Raw genomic sequence first — 17529 nt, forward strand, 5'->3', positions numbered from 1 at the left:
GATGTCCCCCAGGCCTCAGTTTTGGACCGGATCTCTTCAATATCTTTATCGATGATCTAGAAAAGGGGATCAAGTACACTCGCTAAGTTTGCAGATGACACCAAGAGGCAGGAGTGTTCCTACCTTGAGGGTAGGAAGGCTCTACAGATGGATCTGTATAGTCTGGACCAATGGGCCAAGGCCAACTATGTGAAGTACAGCAATGATACGCGTTGGTCCTGTGCTTGGGTCACGACAACCCCATGCAGCATTTTAAGTTGGGGGAAGAGTGGCTGGAAAGATGGCCAGCAGAAAAGCACCTGGGGTTATTGGTCAATAGCCGGCTGAATATGAGCCAGCAGGGTGCTCAGGTGGCCAAGAAGGCCAACAGCATCCTGACTTGTATCAGAAATAGTGTGTCATGAAGTCCCCTGTGAATGTCCCCCTGTACTCAGCTCTGGTGGGACCAAAGCTAGAATATTGTATTCAGTTTTGGGCCCCTCACTAAAAGAAAGACATTGAGGTGATGGAGCATGTCCAAAGAAAGGCAATGAAGCTGGTGAAGGATCTAGAGAGCAAGCCTTACGAGGAGCAGCTGACAGAACCGGGGTTATTTAGCCTAGAGAAAAGGAGGCTCAGAGAAGACCTTATTACTTTCTACAGCTACCTCAAAGGAGGTTGTAGTGGGGTGGGGGCTGATCTATTCTCCCAAGCAACAAACAGTAGTTCAAGAAGAAGTGGCCTCAAGTTGTGCCAGGGAATGTTGGATGTCAGGAAAAAAAAATAATTCACTGAAAGAGTTGTAAAGCATTGGAACAGGCTGCCCAGGGAAGTGGTTGAGTTACCATCCCCGGAAGAATTTAAAAGATGTGGAGATGTGATATTTAAGGACGTGTTTTAGTGATAGACTTGGCAGTGCTAGGTTAAAATTTGATCAGATGATCTTAGAGGTCTTTTCCAACCTAAATGATTCTATGATTCATCATTTTCATCAGAGTTATTGCATGATAATTAAGTTGAAAATTTTAATCAGATTTAATTATTTTATTATGGATCAGAAGAAACATTTCAAGTAACTTCTTTTTCATTACCATTACTGACAAATTCACTGTGGTGAATGAGATGTTTTTGACTTTCTTACAGTTACGTGTATTTAGTTACATAGAAATAAATGTTCAGTAATTTCCAAACCATAATTTTGAAATAGCAATTTTAATTGCAAGAAATTAAAAATTTTCCAGAAGTGCATCTGCTGTATTTGTTGGCTGTCACCACCATTGTGAGTTTGCAGGTATCCAAAAATAATTCACATATTTATTGGACTTACATGGCAAGCTTATGGTAGCAGGGGGGCTGCAGGGGTGGCTTCTGTCAGAAGAATCCAGAAGCTTCCCCATGTCAGATCAGAGCCAGCTCCAGCTGGCTCCAAAAGGAGACCCACTGCTGGCCAAAGCTGAGCCAAAGGACAATAATGTTTATGCCTCTGTGAGAACATATATAAGAAAGGGAAAAAAAAAATGCTGTGGAACAGTAGTTTCACAACAACTGGGAGAAAGGAATGAGAAATTGTGAGAGAAACAGCCCTGCAGACCCCAAGGTCAGTGCAGAAGTAGGGCAGGAGGTGCTCCAGGTGACAGAGCTGAAGTTCCCTGCAGACCTTGAAGAGGCCCATGCTCTGGCGTGGAGCCTCTTCTGGCTCCACGCTGCAGCCTGTGGAGGAGCCCCCGGTGGAGCAGGTGGATGTGGCCTGGAGGAGGCTGCGGCCCATGGAGAGCCCCCGCAGGAGCAGGCCCCGGGCTGGAGCTGCAGCCCGTGGAGAGGAGCCCACGCAGGAGCAGGGGGTATGGGGGGAGCTGCCACCCATGGGGGACCCGTGTTGGAGCAGTTCGCTCCTGATGGATGGACCCTGTGGTACGGAGCCATGTTGGAGCAGTTCTTGAAGAGCTGCTGCTTGTGGGGAGCCCACACAGGATAAGTTCAGGAAGGACAGCACCCCGTGGGAGGGACCCCTTACTGGAGCAGGGGAAGAGTATAAAGGTGAATAAGCGGCAGAGATGAAGTGCTGTGTACTGACCATAAGTCCAATTTGCCATCCCCTGGCAGCGCTCGAGGGGAGCAGGTAGAAGAGGGTGAATGGGGGGAGAAGTGTTTTTAATTTGCTTTTATTTCGCAACGCTCTGATCTGTTAGCAATAGACAACAAATTACATTAATATCCTTATATTGAGTCTGTTTTGCCCATGAAAGTAACTGGTAAGCTATCTCCTTGTCCTTATTTCAACCCATGGCCTTTATTTTATCATGTTTTTTCTCCCTGTTATGTTGAGGAAGGGGAGTCAGAAAGCTGTGTGGTGGTGCTGAGCTACCTACTGGTGTTAAACCACCAGAACTTCGCAACAGGTTTATTCTTTAATAAGGAAGTTTTAGCTACTAACATATATTCTGACTAGAATGAATTTTCATAGGTATGGAGATACAAATGCCAATGTACATCTAACCTTTTCTGTAATGTAATCCGTATTACTACATTTGGTGAGTAACTTTTTCATTATGTATAAGGTCTATTACTACATCTGGTGAGTAACTTTTTGATTATGTATAAGATCTGTTTTTATTTGGCAATTTACAAAAACAAAACAAAAAACTTAAACCTTTTGTTTTTATGCCACTAATTGAAAAATACATAACTGATACTTATTTGGAACATGACTCACTTTCAGATGTTAATTATTGACTTTCAAGTTCTCATTATGCGAAGAACAGTAGTCTTACCACAACTTTTTCTTGCACAGGTTTATGAACATATCTCTTAGCTGTCTTTTTTTTTTTTTTTTTTAAATAAAATTTAAATCAAACTCTTGTATTTTGTTAAAGTAAAAGCATGTTTTGTAGAGTTCCAGTCTTTCATTTCTTCCCAGTGTCCTTCTCAAGTTTTCTGTTTTTATGTATATCAAAACTAGTGCCTCATCAAAAAATGCATCTTAGCAATTCCAATTGAACCAGCTATGGTCCTGTTATATCGTATCCAGATGTGCTGCCTAGATACTTTTCTTGAAACATTCCACTAATAGGTAATTTTCATATTTTTCCTAATTGCTTTTTAGAATTACAGCTTTCCAGAATATAGTCTTGTCTGTATTAGTGACCTGTCCCCTTAGTTACTCATTACTCAACTAGCCTTTGTGTCATCTTCACACTTCATTAGCAATCATGTTATACTTTCTTCTAGACCAGTGATAACAATACTGGGACAAGGATCTATCCCTGCAAAATCCTGTAAGAAACACACTCAATAACTTAGGATGTTTCAATTACATTTATGTTTTAACATCTATCTGTTGGTGAGGTTTGAGTCCACATACTGTGTTTATCAGATTGACTTTGTGTAGTGATACTTAAACTTGCATTATTTTATTTGAAATAATGAGTACTTACTTACCCTCAGTAAGTTTGCAGATGACACCAAGCGGGGGGGAATTGTTGATCTGCTGGAGCGTAGGAAGGCCCTGCAGAGGGACCTGGACAGATAGGATCAATGGGCAGAGGCCAGTGGGATGAGATTCAACATGGCTAAGTGCCAGGTCCTGCAGTTTGGCCACAACAGACCCAGGTAACATTACAGGCTTGGGATAGAGTGGCTCGAAAGCTGTGCAGAGGAAAAGGGTCTGGGGGTACTGACTGATGCTTGCCTGAACACGAGCCAGCAGTGTGCCCAGGAGGCCAAGAAGGCCAATGGTATCCTGGCTCATATCAGGAATACTGCAGCCAGCAGGACCAGGGAGGTGATAATTCCCCTGTACTCAGTTCTGGTGAGGCTGCACCTTGAGTACTGTGTTCAGTTTTGGGTCCGTCACAACAAGAACGACATCGAGGCCCTGGAACATGTCCAGAGAAGAGCTACAAAGCTGGTGAAGGGTCTGGAACACAAGTTTCATGAGGAGTGGCTGAGGGAACTGGGGTTGTTTAGTCTGGAGAAGAGGAGACTCAGGGGATACCTTATTGCTCTCTACAACTACCTGAAAGGAAGTTGTGGGGAGCTGGGGGTCGGCCTCTTCTTGCAGATAGCTAGCGATAGGACTAGAGGGAATGGCCTCAAGTTGCACCAGGGGAGGTTCAGGTTAGAAATTAGGAGACATTTCTTCTCAGAAAGAGTAGTCAGGCATTGGAACGTGTTGCCCAGGGAAGTGGTAGTTCTACAAAGATGGTGAAGGGCCTAGAGGGGAAGAGATATGAGGAGTGGCTGAGGTCACTTGGTTTGTTCAGCCTGGAAAAGAGGAGGCTGAGGGGAGACCTCATTGCGGTCTACAGCTTCCTCATGAGGGGGAGTGGAGGGGCAGGCGCTTACCTATTCTCTCTGGTGACCAGCGATAGGACCTGAGGGAATGGTGTCAAGCTGTGACAGAGGAGGTTCAGGTTGGATATCAGAAAAAGATTCTTCACCGAGAGGGTGGGTGGTTGTGCACTGCAACAGGCTCCCCAGGGACATAGTCACAAAACCAAGCCTGTTGGAGTTTAAGAAGCATTTGGACTACACTCTCAGTCATATGGTCTGAATTTTTGGGTAGACCTGTGTGGAGCCAGGAGTTGAATTCGATGATCTTTGTGGGTCCCTTCCAACTTGGGATATTCTAAGATTCTGTGTGGTATAGTCACCATCCCTGGGGGTGTTTAAGGAGAGGTTGGACATGGTGCTTAGGGGCATGATTTAGTGGGAAGTCGAGCAAAAATTAAAAAAAAAAATAACAAAAAAACCCACAACATTTCAAAAGTGAAGTAACAAGACCCTCACAGGCCTTTCATACCTTTCACACATTTCTTGAAAAAGTTAAACTAGACAACTTGGAGCTTTACAGAGCTTTGATGAAGGCAGATACAGAAAACCAACGAAAAGCTACAAAGGAAATGAATGGAGCAGCCATTTCAGCTGAACAGAAGAAACGAACCTGTATGATAAGATGTACACACTGGTATGCAATTTAGCATAAATAAAAAAATGCCATGCATATACACTTATAACAGGAATGTTGAACTTCATAGTTACAAAGGTTCCAAAGTAATGTTGAACTATGTATGAGAACAAAAGTATTTAAGAAGCTTGCATCTTAAATCTAAAGGAAAATACACCTCTGATATCTTGTATAACAACGTCAGTTAAGGAAAATCACATTATAAGAATTCTTTATTAATGAACTTGACAGCTAGGATTTATTTTTAATGGCAAAATGCTTGGAATGTAGAATTTTAATTCTTGGAGAAATTCTGAAGTTCCACTGCACTTTCTACATTAATCTAAAATACAGCAACAGTATCAAAGATTGTGATATCCAAAGCTATGATTAGCAAAGATTCAAACAGCATTATTTATTTATTTATTTATTTATTTTTAAAATATTTCCCTCCCCAAAAATCCACCCCATTAAACTTGTTCTGCTAGTACTCTGGGCTGCTATGGAAACGTATCTTGGAAACCAGATATTTGCACCCAAACTACATGCCAGTAGACTTCTCAGAAGTGATTGGGTACTGGGAACCCTGACTCCTAGTAACAGAGCTTCTGAATTGCTCATAAACCAAGGAACAATCTTTCAGATTGTTATCTATAGCTTGCATTATGCAGAAATCAAGACTAAAAGACCATGTTATTCCCTCCTTACTTGCACTAGATGAATTTATGAATAGCAATTTATTTATTACTACTTTGCCTATCAATATACTTTCATCTTCAAGTAGACTCAATCGTAATTGAAAAAGCAGAATATACTCACAGTTGGAAAAATCTTAATGATCCCAATACAAAGGAGGAAAAAGATATTTTTCAGAATTTCAGTAAGCAGAATTAAAACAAACAAACAAAACCCACTAGAGTCTTTAAAAGAAAAGTGAGTATTAGAGCAAACTACAGAGAAAACTAATCAAGACTCCACAGCTGACAGTATGCTATAGGCTATTGCAGGGAACCGATAAAGTAGAAAAAACAGCACAGAAAAATCATGTGTAAGGCTTAATGAGGGAACTGCCTTTCTTTAGAGCAGTATTCTTCAAAACGAAAAAAGAGAGAAGTGGCAAGTGATCAAGAAGAAAACATGCTTCTAGGAACTGCACTTTTGTATATTAATATGTCACTTTGCTACACAATGAAAATACAGTAATATACTTATGTCCAATATAAATATATTTTCTAAGCACAGAAATATAAAGCTACAAAACTAAGCTCATACACTTGATTTCCGCACCATAAGAATTTCTGGTTCATTCATTATTCTAAGTGTCACTCTTAAAATGTCTTCATAGCTGAAAAGAGTTATTGAAATTACCCAACAATAACTATATTAGTATAAAAGGCAGCTATAAATAAGCAATTCATAATGCTTTTTTGAACTATCCTCATATTCCTTATATTTATTTTTTATTTTATTTAGTTATGTGCAAAGATGATTTATACCTGTACTAAACAAAAACGATCCTGTAGAGGAAGGGTATGGAATCATAGAATCATTAAGATTGGAAAAGACTTCCAGGATCACCTAGTTCAACCATCTCCCTACCCAAAGGATATTTAAAGCATGATTTAGTTTTATGCCCAAAATTTAATTGAATAAATGTAGAAAGAATAACTTTATCTTTTGTCTGCATAAAAAAAGTGTCATAAAAAAACGTGTCACTCACGTCTTGTACACAGAACTGCAGATTTGTAACCTTTTTCAGTTTAGTGGTAGATTTTGTGGAAAGATACATGATGCAGATATAATCAAGGATGTATCATTCTAGGATGATTAAGCAATTAATAATTCAATTATATTTGGTACCTGCTGATGTTATAGTTCTGAATAATTATTTCTCTCTCATAAATCTATTTGAATTTTGTGTACTGCCAGCAAATAGTTGAATTGAATTTTATACTGGATTATTATTATTATTATTATTATTATTATTTTTAGTTTACTCAGATGTGTTAAATCATAGTTTTCCTCAGAATCTAAGAGGATATGCAACTCCTTACTTTCCAGTTTTGGTGCTTTACCTTTTTATATACTTCCCATCATGATCAATATAGCAGCAGGCTAGCTATGACTTGGTTGCCATCACTGAAACGTGGTGGGACCACTACCATGACTGGAGTGCTGCAATGACTGGCTATAGGCTCTTCAGAAGGGAAAGGCAGCACAGAAGGGGCTCTCTATATTAGAGAGTGTTTTGATGTTGTGGAACTCGAGACTGAGACTGGGAATGATAAGGTTGAGTCCCTGTGGGTTAGGATCGGTGGGAAGGCCAACAGGGCAGGCATCCTGGTGGGGGGCTGTTATAGACCGCCAAACCAGGATGAGGAGATGGACGAGGAATTCTACAGGCAGCTGGCAAAAGTTGTGAAATCGTCAGCTCTAGTCCTCGTGGGGGACTTCAACTTCCCAGACGTATCCTGGAAATGCAATACAGCTCAGAGGAAGCAGTCTAGGAGGTTTCTGGAGAGCGTGGAAGATAGTTTCCTGACGCAGCTGGTTAGGGAGCCTACCAGGGGAGGTGCCCCGCTAGACCTTCTGTTCACAAACAGAGAAGGACTGGTGGGAGATGTGGTGGTCTGGAGCTGTTTTGGGCAGAGTGACCATGAAATGGTAGAGTTCTCTATTCTTGGCGAAGTCAGGAGAGGGACCAGTAAAACCACTGTCTTGGACTTCCAGAGGGCTGACTTTGAGCTGTTCAGGACACTGGTTGGCAGAGTCTCTTGGGAGGCGGTTCTGAAGGGCAGAGGAGTCCAGGAAGGCTGGGCACTCCTCAAGAAGGAAATCTTAATGGCTCTGTCCCCACGTGCCCAAAGATGAGCCAGCGTGGAAGAAGACTGGCCTGGCTGAACAGAGAGTTGTGGCTAGAGCTTAGGAAAAAAAAGAGGGTTTATGATCTTTGGAAAAGAGGACAGGCAACTCAGATGGATTATAAGGATGTTGTAAGGATGTGTAGGGACAAAATTAGAAAGGCCAAAGCTCATCTGGAGCTCAATCTGGCTACTGCACTTAAAGACAACAGAAAATGTTTTTATAAATACATTAACACGAAAAGGAGGACTAAGGAGAATCTCCATCCTTTACTGAATGCGGGGGGAAACTTAGTGATGAGAGATGAGGAGAAGGCTGAGGTGCTTAATGCCTTCTTTGCCTCAGTCTTTAGAGGCAAGACCAGTTGTTCTCTGGATATCTGGTACCCTGAGCTGGTGGAAGGGGATGGGGAGCAGGATGTGGCCCTCACAATCCATGAGGAAATGGTTGGCGACCTGCTACAGCACTTAGATGTACGCAAGTTGATGGGACCAGAAGGGATCCACCTGAGAGTGCTGAGAGAACTGGCAGAAGAACTGGCCAAGCCGCTTTCCATCATTTATCAGCAGTCCTGGCTATCAGGAGAGGTCCCAGTCAACTGGTGGCTAGCAAACGTGACACCCATCTACAAGAAGGGTCAGAGGGTAGAGCGGGCAAACTATAGGCCTGTTAGCTTGACCTCAGTGCCAGGGAAGCTCATGGAGCAGATTATCTTGAGTGTCATCACGCGGCACTTACAGGGCAACCAGGCGATCAGACCCAGTCAGCATGGGTTTATGAAAGGTAGGTCCTGCTTGACGAACCTGATCTCCTTCTATGACCAAGTGACGCGCTTGGTGGATGAGGGGAAGGCTGTGGATGTGATCTACCTTGACTTCAGTAAGGCTTTTGACACCGTTTCCCACAACATTCTCCTCGAGAAACTGGCTGCTTGTGGCTTGGACTGGCATACGCTTTGTTGGGTTAAAAACTGGCTGGATAGCTGGGCCCAGAGAGTTGTGGTGAATGGAGTTAAATCCAGTTGGAGGCTGGTCACTAGTGGAGTCCCCCAGGGCTCAGTACTAGGGCCAGTTCTCTTTAATATCTTTATCGATGATGTGGGTGAGGGGATCGAGTGCACCCTCAGTAAGTTTGCAGATGACACCAAGTTAGGTGCATGTGTTGATCTGCTCGAGGGTAGGAAGGCTCTGCAGGAGGATCTGGATAGGCTGGGCTGATGGGCTGAGGCCAACTGTATGAAGTTCAACAAGGCCAAGTGCCGGGTCCTGCACCTGGGGCGCAACAACCCCAAGCAGAGCTACAGGCTGGGAGATGAGTGGTTAGAAAGCTGCCTGGCAGAGAAGGACCTGGGAGTACTGGTTGATAGTTGGCTGAATATGAGCCAGCAGTGTGCTCAGGTGGCCAAGAAGGCCAAGAGCATCCTGGCTTGTATAAGAAATAGTTTGGCCAGCAGGTCTAGGGAAGTGATTGTCCCCCTGTACTTGGCTCTGGTGAGGCCGCACCTTGAGTACTGTGTTGAGTTTTGGGCCCCTCGCTACAAGAAGGACATGGAGGTGCTCGAGAGAGTCCAGAGAAGGGCAACAAAGCTGGTGAGGGGTCTGGAGACCAAGTCTTATGAGGAGCAGCTGGAGGAGCTGGGATTGTTCAGGCTGGAGAAGAGAAGGCTCAGGGGAGACCTTATCACACTCTATAGATACCTTAAAGGAGGCTGTAGAGAGGTGGGGGTTGGTCTATTCTCCCACGTGCCTGGTGACAGGACGAGGGGGAATGGGCTAAACCAGGGGAGGTTTAGGTTGGATATTAGGAAGAACTTCTTTACTGAAAGGGTTGTTAGGCATTGGAATGGGCTGCCCAGGGAGGTGGTTGAGTCGCCATCCCTGGAGGTCTTTATGAGACGTTTAGATGTAGCCTTTAGTGATATGGTTTAGTGGAGGATTTGTTAGTGTTAGGTCAGAGGTTGGACTAGGTGATCTTGGAGGTCTCTTCCAACCTAGATTAATATGTGATTCTGTGAAAAAAAAAAACAACAGCCAGGGGTAGTTTAGCTCACCAGGCTCACAATGTCACTGCTAACTACTCTTCTGTGATTCTGTAACGTGTCTATTTGTCTCTCCCACACCTGTCTCAAAATCCTCTGTCTATACCCTCTCTCTCTTGAACTTACTTCCATCCCTGCCTCAATTCCACCCTTCTGTCTTCAGCCACTAGTGCAGACTGTAAAACTGACTGAATTCTTGAAGATGTAGCTGAAAAGTAAAGCGTATATGTATATTATATGTGCTCGAAATACAAAAAAGGTTAGGTTGAACAATATCCTTGTCCTGAGATCCAACGTAATGTCTGTGTACTTTTAATAACCTTTGGTGCCTACAGACTTTCAGGTTATTTAGAGATATGCTTGGCCACAGTTCTTGTTTGTATTTCATACGTAAAAGGAAAAATAGTTGATGTTAGTAAGTGTAATGAATAAATGTAGTACCATTGGCACAAGTTAAAGTAAGTTTGACTTCATATAAAATGGTCAGCAAAGCTATTTTCCTCATGGCTGGTTGCAGACAGAACATAGGATGGCCATGTAGGATGGCGAATCTCAGGATAATGACTGAGAAGTACTTTCTGTGGATTCCAAGTTTACAGCATCATCCCAAACAACTTTTTTTCAATAATTCTCTGATGCTTCAATTACTTTCTGCTAAAATGTTAGCAATAAAAATATACTGTTAGATAGCTGCAAGGATCAGTTTTTAACACCTATTCTTTTTTTTTTTTTCCAGTCTTTTGAAATTCGAAGATACATTATAAGAAAATAATGTTTTGCTTTCCATTACAATAAGAACTAATAATGTCTTTGATATTCTTTTTGTATCATGAAGACAGTATGATTCAGCTGAAAAAAAATGTTAGTAGAGTTTGCAGTGTTGCAACAGTTTAATGATTTCACATTCTGTGATTTATTGAATGAAGTAAATTTGCTTGAAATGGGAATCTATTTGTACCCATTTTACTTTACTGGAATGGAAACTTAGTACAATTTTCTGGGATGTAGTTGAATTAATTTCAAGTCTGGCCAAAGTTAAAAGTGAATTTTATGAGAATAAAGAAAACTATTTTTATGTAGGAAGTCTGACAAAATGAGGAGTGAAACTGCAGAAAAGAACAACTATGGCTTCATTTCTACAGGCAGTAATTTTTGACTATGTGTTTCATGACCCAAAAGGTCACGCTAGGAAGTATCCTAAAGGATTTGAAATAAGGATATTCATAGTGTATTTCTATAATAGATAGTATAGTGGAGGAAGAATACTGTTTTCTTTTTTTGTAATAGTTTCTTGATTAGAATATCCTGCCTCAAATGACTAATGTCTTAGTAATTTATTGCATTGATTGTAGCTAGTGGATTGCTTCATCTCTCCCATTTGAATTTTGACTGCCAACTGTGAAAGCCTATTGTGTATTCCTTACATCCGACAGAAATGTTAATTAGGTATGGCAGTCTTTTAACTCTAGTCTCCCTGGTGAGGAGAAGCTAATGATTCAAATTCACTGTTCTAACAGTGGCAGATTTTGAAGATGTCCTTTCTCTTTTCATCATCATCATTTTTTTTTCCAATACAGATATTAATACATAAAGCCCTGGATTCTTTAAAAATACATATGTCCATGTTGAAAGTATTAAAGAACAACCTATAGATTTGATATCTATCCCTAAAAAATAAAATTAGTATAATTTGAAACATTTTATTTATTGTCATAATTTCTAGTAGTATCTTTAGAGTTGAAATATAATACAACCCACTGGAACAAATCAAGTAAGCCTTTCTTGTACAAATTTGTTTGAAATGAAAGCGTAGAGAGCAAAACAATCAAATATAAAAAAATTCTATCAGTAATTTTTTTCCACTCCTACATTTGGATAGAATAAGTGGGATTTCATTCGAGTGTTAGTTGTGCATTTTAAATACTAAAACAAGTCTGTAAAGCTACAGTATTAATTCAACATGTAGAAACATAAGGCAATAATCTTTTATTGTGTAGGGAAGCTTTAAGTCTGTGATGCAACATACTCATTAAAAACGAATACGATGAAGTTTTGCAAGTAGAACACATGAAGTTACATTATGGAGAAGTTGTTACATTGATAGTTGTAATGAAAAAAAAGTCTTTGAAGATAGTGTACTTAGTATCATAGAAATGATGCAATTTAGACAATTATTATGGGAAAAGCAATTGTTTATATTCATGGAGACAGCACATAAAGTCAGAAGGAAACATTTTGGTCATGTAATCTGGCCTTTAATACATTTGAAACTTTTGGACATCAGAAGAAAATTTATACCAAATGAAGGCTTTATGTAATCTCTCTACACCTTGATGTAATCTTCTCTTTTTGCATCCAGAAGGGTGGTAACCCCTTGGATTGTAGTATATGACAAATACTTGTCTTCTGCAGATTATTTTGACTTCACTGTCACTGAAAATAATCACTGTGGCTGAAATTCACCACACAGCCAGGAGGACTGCATCTTATCAATAAAGCAAAATATCACAGAATCGTGGAATGGTTGAAGTTGGAAGGGCCCTCTGGTCCAACCCCTCTGCTCAAGGAGGGACATCTAGAATAGGTTGCCAGATGATCACTGGATATTTTCAAAAGCCTCCACAACCTCTTTGTACATCAAAAATATGTGGAAACAGAAGGTTAACATGAAAAGAGCAGTTATCTGGGGGCCATATAATTCTTGAATAAATGTGTAACTTTTTTTTTTTTTTAAATACTAAATATTTTCAAGGATTTATTTTCTGTTTATAGATATAATTTCTAATCTACATGCTACTTTACTCTGCCCTGCGATCACATCTTTATTTGCAATAGTTCTATTTAGTGTAATTTGCAGTAATTTTTCTAAAAAAAAAATGATTACTTGCCTTTGCTAGTTTATCTGCATTCCCACATTCAGTACCTATTGGGTCTTCTATATCAATTTCTCTTGAAGATATCTTACTCTTACGATTCACTAAATAACTTCTTTGATCTTAAAGTTGTACAGTAAGCTGACCTGTTGATAAAATTAATAAGTGCTCACAACACGGCTTCTCAGGGTAAATTTCTTTCTTAAAGCTATGATTTTCATTATAATTTCTCAAAGTTTAAAGGAAGAACTATTAAAATATACACTATTTGCTTGAGTCCATCTTACAGCCCCACCACAATCTTTTTTTCTGTATGGTATCTTGTTCTTGTTACTTACTGAAATCAAATATATACTGTGTGGATACCCAGAAATGTTGTACTGGATTACTTGATTACAGACAAATTTTATCCAGTCAGATTTTAATGAATTCAATTTTGTGTTAATTTCATTGCAAAATTTTATGTAGTAACAATTAAAGAAGGTTAAGCTTTGCATTCAACCATCACCTAAGTAGATAAGAAAGACACAAGATCAATTTCGGTGTGGTATCAAATTATTTTGCAAAAGTTCACTTTAAGGGTGTTCACTTTAAGGCCTTTTATCGGTTTATGTGTGAAGTAAGTAATGAAGTTATAACAATTTACATTAGCACCAATTTTTAATTCTGTAATCAATTATTTATCTGTAAATTGAATGTGATATAGTAGTTTTGAGTTTGGATATATTTTTTTAATTATTATTGTTTGCTTATTTTGGAACATTTTAGTATTGATTGTGCCAGTGTACTTTATATTTCATTCAGATTGGAGTCTATTCTGATTACAAAAGTCTGATTTTACTTTCTATTACTTAGACATGTATAGTACCACTTGGTGACATGTACGTATATATGGTCTCTCATCCTCTAATTTACAATGTTGACCAAGAGCCATGCAATTAATATGATGTATGAGCAAGGAATACAAGTATTTTGGCTATTTTGGTCTTTTTTTTAAGAGTCAAAACAAGAAATTGTACTATTCTGGGAATGCATAGCTTCCTGCCAGGCCTGTGGTCTTGATTCCAATTCTATTTTGTTTATCTTGGAAATTATCATTACTAACTTTTTAATAAAGTATTTTTTTCTACCTTGTATCCTTTTAGACCTGATTAATTTCCTTCTCATTGTGTTTTGTACTGGACAAGTGCTTAGTTCTTTTTTATTCACTGGACTAGGTACTAGTCAGCTGCTTTCACAGTTACTTTTTTTTTTTTTTTGTACTGAGATAAAGGCCACATAAACTAGATATCTTTTCAGCTAGACATAAACCAGCTTTTAATGAAACAAAATCACTTTGCATTATATCACTTCTTGAGTCAGTAGAATTTACTGTATTTTATTTACATTCTTTCACTGGACTAGAATGATCTCAGAATAAAACTCTTAAGATCCTCTAAAATCTGCAGACTTCTGCAGAATATCGCAATTATATTAATCTGACTTTAAAGATACAGAATAAGATTTATGGAAAGATTCTATCCTGCTGTGTAAGTACTTCATGTTGATTTTTTTTCAGAAGAAAATTGCTCCAAAAATATTTTCTAACTTTCCTAACTTTCAGAAATCTCTTTCCAAATGAGTTAGATTTTCTTATGCTTTAGGCTGAACAGTTGTTGACATACATATTGGTACCTTTCTTTATTTCCTTTGACATAGTGATTTTTAAAATGCAGCATTCTTTTCTGCATGATTGAACTTGCATTCCACATAAGGTCCCCATGAGTAGGAAAGAAGTCAAGTTACGCTGTTTTTGATAATCACGGCCACTGTTTCTTAACTAGTTGAATAACTCCTCTACAGTGACTGGTTGGCTAATTTCCTTTTTTTTTCTTTTTTTTTTTTTTTTAACATCCTTTAAAAATACCATTATCGTAACGTACACTAATGTTTTCCAAACAAACTCAAGGTATTCTGGTCACACGTGGTATGCATTCTTGCTCTGTGGTCATTGTCACAAATATGCACATGATAAACTCGAAGAAGCCAGATAACTTGGCAGAAATTTGCTTATGAAATCATAAAGACAGCTCACTCTAGGAAGCCTTATTTATAATATTCACATGTTGAAATCTAACTGGCATAACAATATAATGGTGTTGCAATGTTATTGAGAGAACTAGTGATAGCCGTGTTTGTGGCATATGCAAGAACATTCTTTGCAACACAGAATGTTTTCTGTAGGGCTGATTTTTTTTTTTCCAAAATTGTTCACCTGAGTTATACAGATGGAATAGGTACAGCCACCTATGTATAAAAAGGTGATTGCATTATCCAGGTAAGTGAAGTTCATGTATATATAGTTAATTAGCAAAACTGAAGATTTCAGACTACGAAACGCGTATGTGGCTGTCTCCTTCAAGTGCAATGTGGATGCTTAGCACTGAAGATAATGCATTTGCAATATATGTAAAATTTCTAATAAACTCCAGAGGGTTATCTTGTTATTCTGTTGTCCTGAGTGCTAGAGATACTGACAGTTTATCTCCTGTGAAGAATCAAAGTTTCTGGTTATTTGCTTTTGTTCTTTTTAAACCCTTCTATTTTAAAAGGAACTGGTTGCATGAAGCCTTTCCCTCCAGAGAAAAAGCTATCACAATAAAATATAACCAGCTGAAACAAAACTAGTGTTTGGTTTTAGACTAAACTTAATAGTTTGGTGATAGAGGTATGTGCTGAAAGCTGGAGGAGTATACTGCATATTTCTGAGCACATACACACAGGGAGGGATACTGTTGTATGCGTCTCTCCTTGTTGGCATTGAAATAACACCCTTTCCATTTCTCGCTCTTCTTAGAAAACTATTTATAATAAAGACTATGAAGGATACAACTGTAAAATAAGATGTATGAATATATATGTGATCCTTTGAGTTTTTATTTAATTCAAACTCCATCAAAGAACTATTCACTTAGCAACCATAATGAAATAAATCATGCAGTGTCAAATAGCTGCCTAATTTATTTTACATTTTACCAGTGTGCAATTTTTTTTACCCAGCATCCTTTCTTTTGTCTTTTATGAAGGAGATGAGGAATTCTTCATTATCAGTGCTTTTTCAGAGATTTCAGGCTATTGGCTTTTTATTCTCAAACTTTTGCATTTTTTTTTCTTTGAATTATTCCGTTCTCAGTATTCTTCAGTGTTGTTTTCCATGTTCAATTTTGCACATCAAGAATAAGTTAAACTAGAAGCAAGAATAATTTGGATGATGAAAAGTGTTGTTTTGAAAGTGCAGCTATTAACTCTCACTTTGGTTACTCTCATTTCAGGACAAGCATCCTTGATAGAAATACATGATAGAAAACCTTTTGTATAGCCTAAGTGAATTCAGAGTAGGCACATTTTCTGTAAACATTGCCTCTGCTTGAGAATTTATTCAAGAATCTTTCTCAGAGCACCTATGCAGAGCTTATTCAATGGCTTTTGCTTCAAGTATTTCAATCAATAATAAAGGTGCTAACAGGAAGGGTGGTTTTGTTTGTTTGTTTGTTTTTTCCTCTTTCCTGGGAGATGTGTCCAGTTAAAAGATTGTATTTATTAATCTTAATTGAAACTGCTGAGAAGATGTGAGGAGCTGGGGGTCGCCTAGCAGATAACTAGCATTAGGACAAGAGGGAATGGCCTCAAGTTGCACCAGGGGAGGTTCAGGTCTCAAGTTACGAGAAATTTCTTAGAAAGAGTAGTTAGGCATCGGAATGGGTTGCCCAGGGAGGTTGTGGAATCACAGTTCCCGGGGGGTGTTTAAGGAGAGGTTGGATGTGGTACTTAGGGACTTGGGTCCCTAAGTGGATGATACCGGTGGTAGGGGGATGGTTGGACCAGATGATCTTGGAGGTCTATTACAACCTTAATGATTCTATGATTTTAAATAATATTTTTAAACATACAGCAACCAAGTCTAACCAACTCATTTTGTGATATGGTGTATATTTTGGGGCTCATGTTTTCAGGAGCTGATTGAGAACATTACATTGAGAACAAGTTTAAAGTAAGTATGAAACAGTTGCTGGTCTTTGAAAAGTAGTCAGCTTAAATACTCTGTCTACCTAATGGATGATAATTGTCCTTGTGAAAAAATTCCGTGGAAGTGATAATCCACCAAGAAACTATGGTGATCATATATTTAGTGCATAGGCACTTTCATGAGTGACAACCAATATTTGTCTGTAATATATAATTAAAAATTGAACAAATAAAGCAGATCTTTGCATGGAATTGTCCAAAATAAATAAATACTATATTCAGTATTTGGAATGTGCATTGTATATTGCCAGTGGAGAAAGAGAAGAACCTGAGGAAACTTTGGGGGTCATAAGAGCTATTGTACGTGAATCTCCCCCAAAACATTTTCTGATAAATCAGAGTTGAATCCTGTGAAAGCTAAATGAGGAATTGTATTGCATTGCAAGTAAAATCTGTGAAGACAAAAAATCAGATATTTTGGACAGTGGAAGACTCTATAAGGAAAACAGCCAGAGCCATTAAGTACAGGAATAACATAAGGATTGTGAAAGTATTAAGAGAGTGTTAATATGACTCATTGGTGATACTTCTCATCAAAAGCTTTTTTCCATAACAGAGTATTATAATTATTAAATAGTAGCATAGAGACTATTGCAACCCTTACCCAAGCTAGTCAGAGTAAAGGATAATCAAAGAATATGGACTTGGAACCCTTAATTCTAGAAAGTGTTACAACATTATTATTATTTTTCATGAAGTGTAAAACAGCGTCAGCAGAATATAAAGTGACTGAGGATTACTGTAATGATGTTGCAGGAAAATATGCA

General features: G+C 38.8%; 1 protein-coding gene across 11 annotated transcripts in view; it reads left to right on the forward strand.

Annotated features, from left to right (window-relative positions):
- Window positions 1–17529, forward strand: part of GRIK2 (glutamate ionotropic receptor kainate type subunit 2) — a 411583-nt gene that overhangs the window by 223008 nt on the left and 171046 nt on the right. Inside the window, exons 10-11 of one of the 11 annotated variants that reach the window (XM_083831525.1) lie at window positions 2444–2510; window positions 12237–13903. The exons of 9 other annotated variants lie outside the window; for them this stretch is intronic. In XM_083831525.1, the coding sequence (XP_083687651.1) occupies window positions 2444–2510; window positions 12237–12280 (111 nt within the window). In that variant the 3' untranslated portion in view covers window positions 12281–13903. Of the gene's footprint in view, window positions 1–2443; window positions 2511–12236; window positions 13904–17529 lie in introns of those variants that run through there. One more of the 11 variants, XR_014582476.1, reaches the window with a different exon arrangement.

The sequence above is a fragment of the Anser anser genome (assembly GCF_964211835.1).
Source record: "Anser anser genome assembly, chromosome: 3".
Taxonomy (NCBI): domain Eukaryota; kingdom Metazoa; phylum Chordata; class Aves; order Anseriformes; family Anatidae; genus Anser; species Anser anser.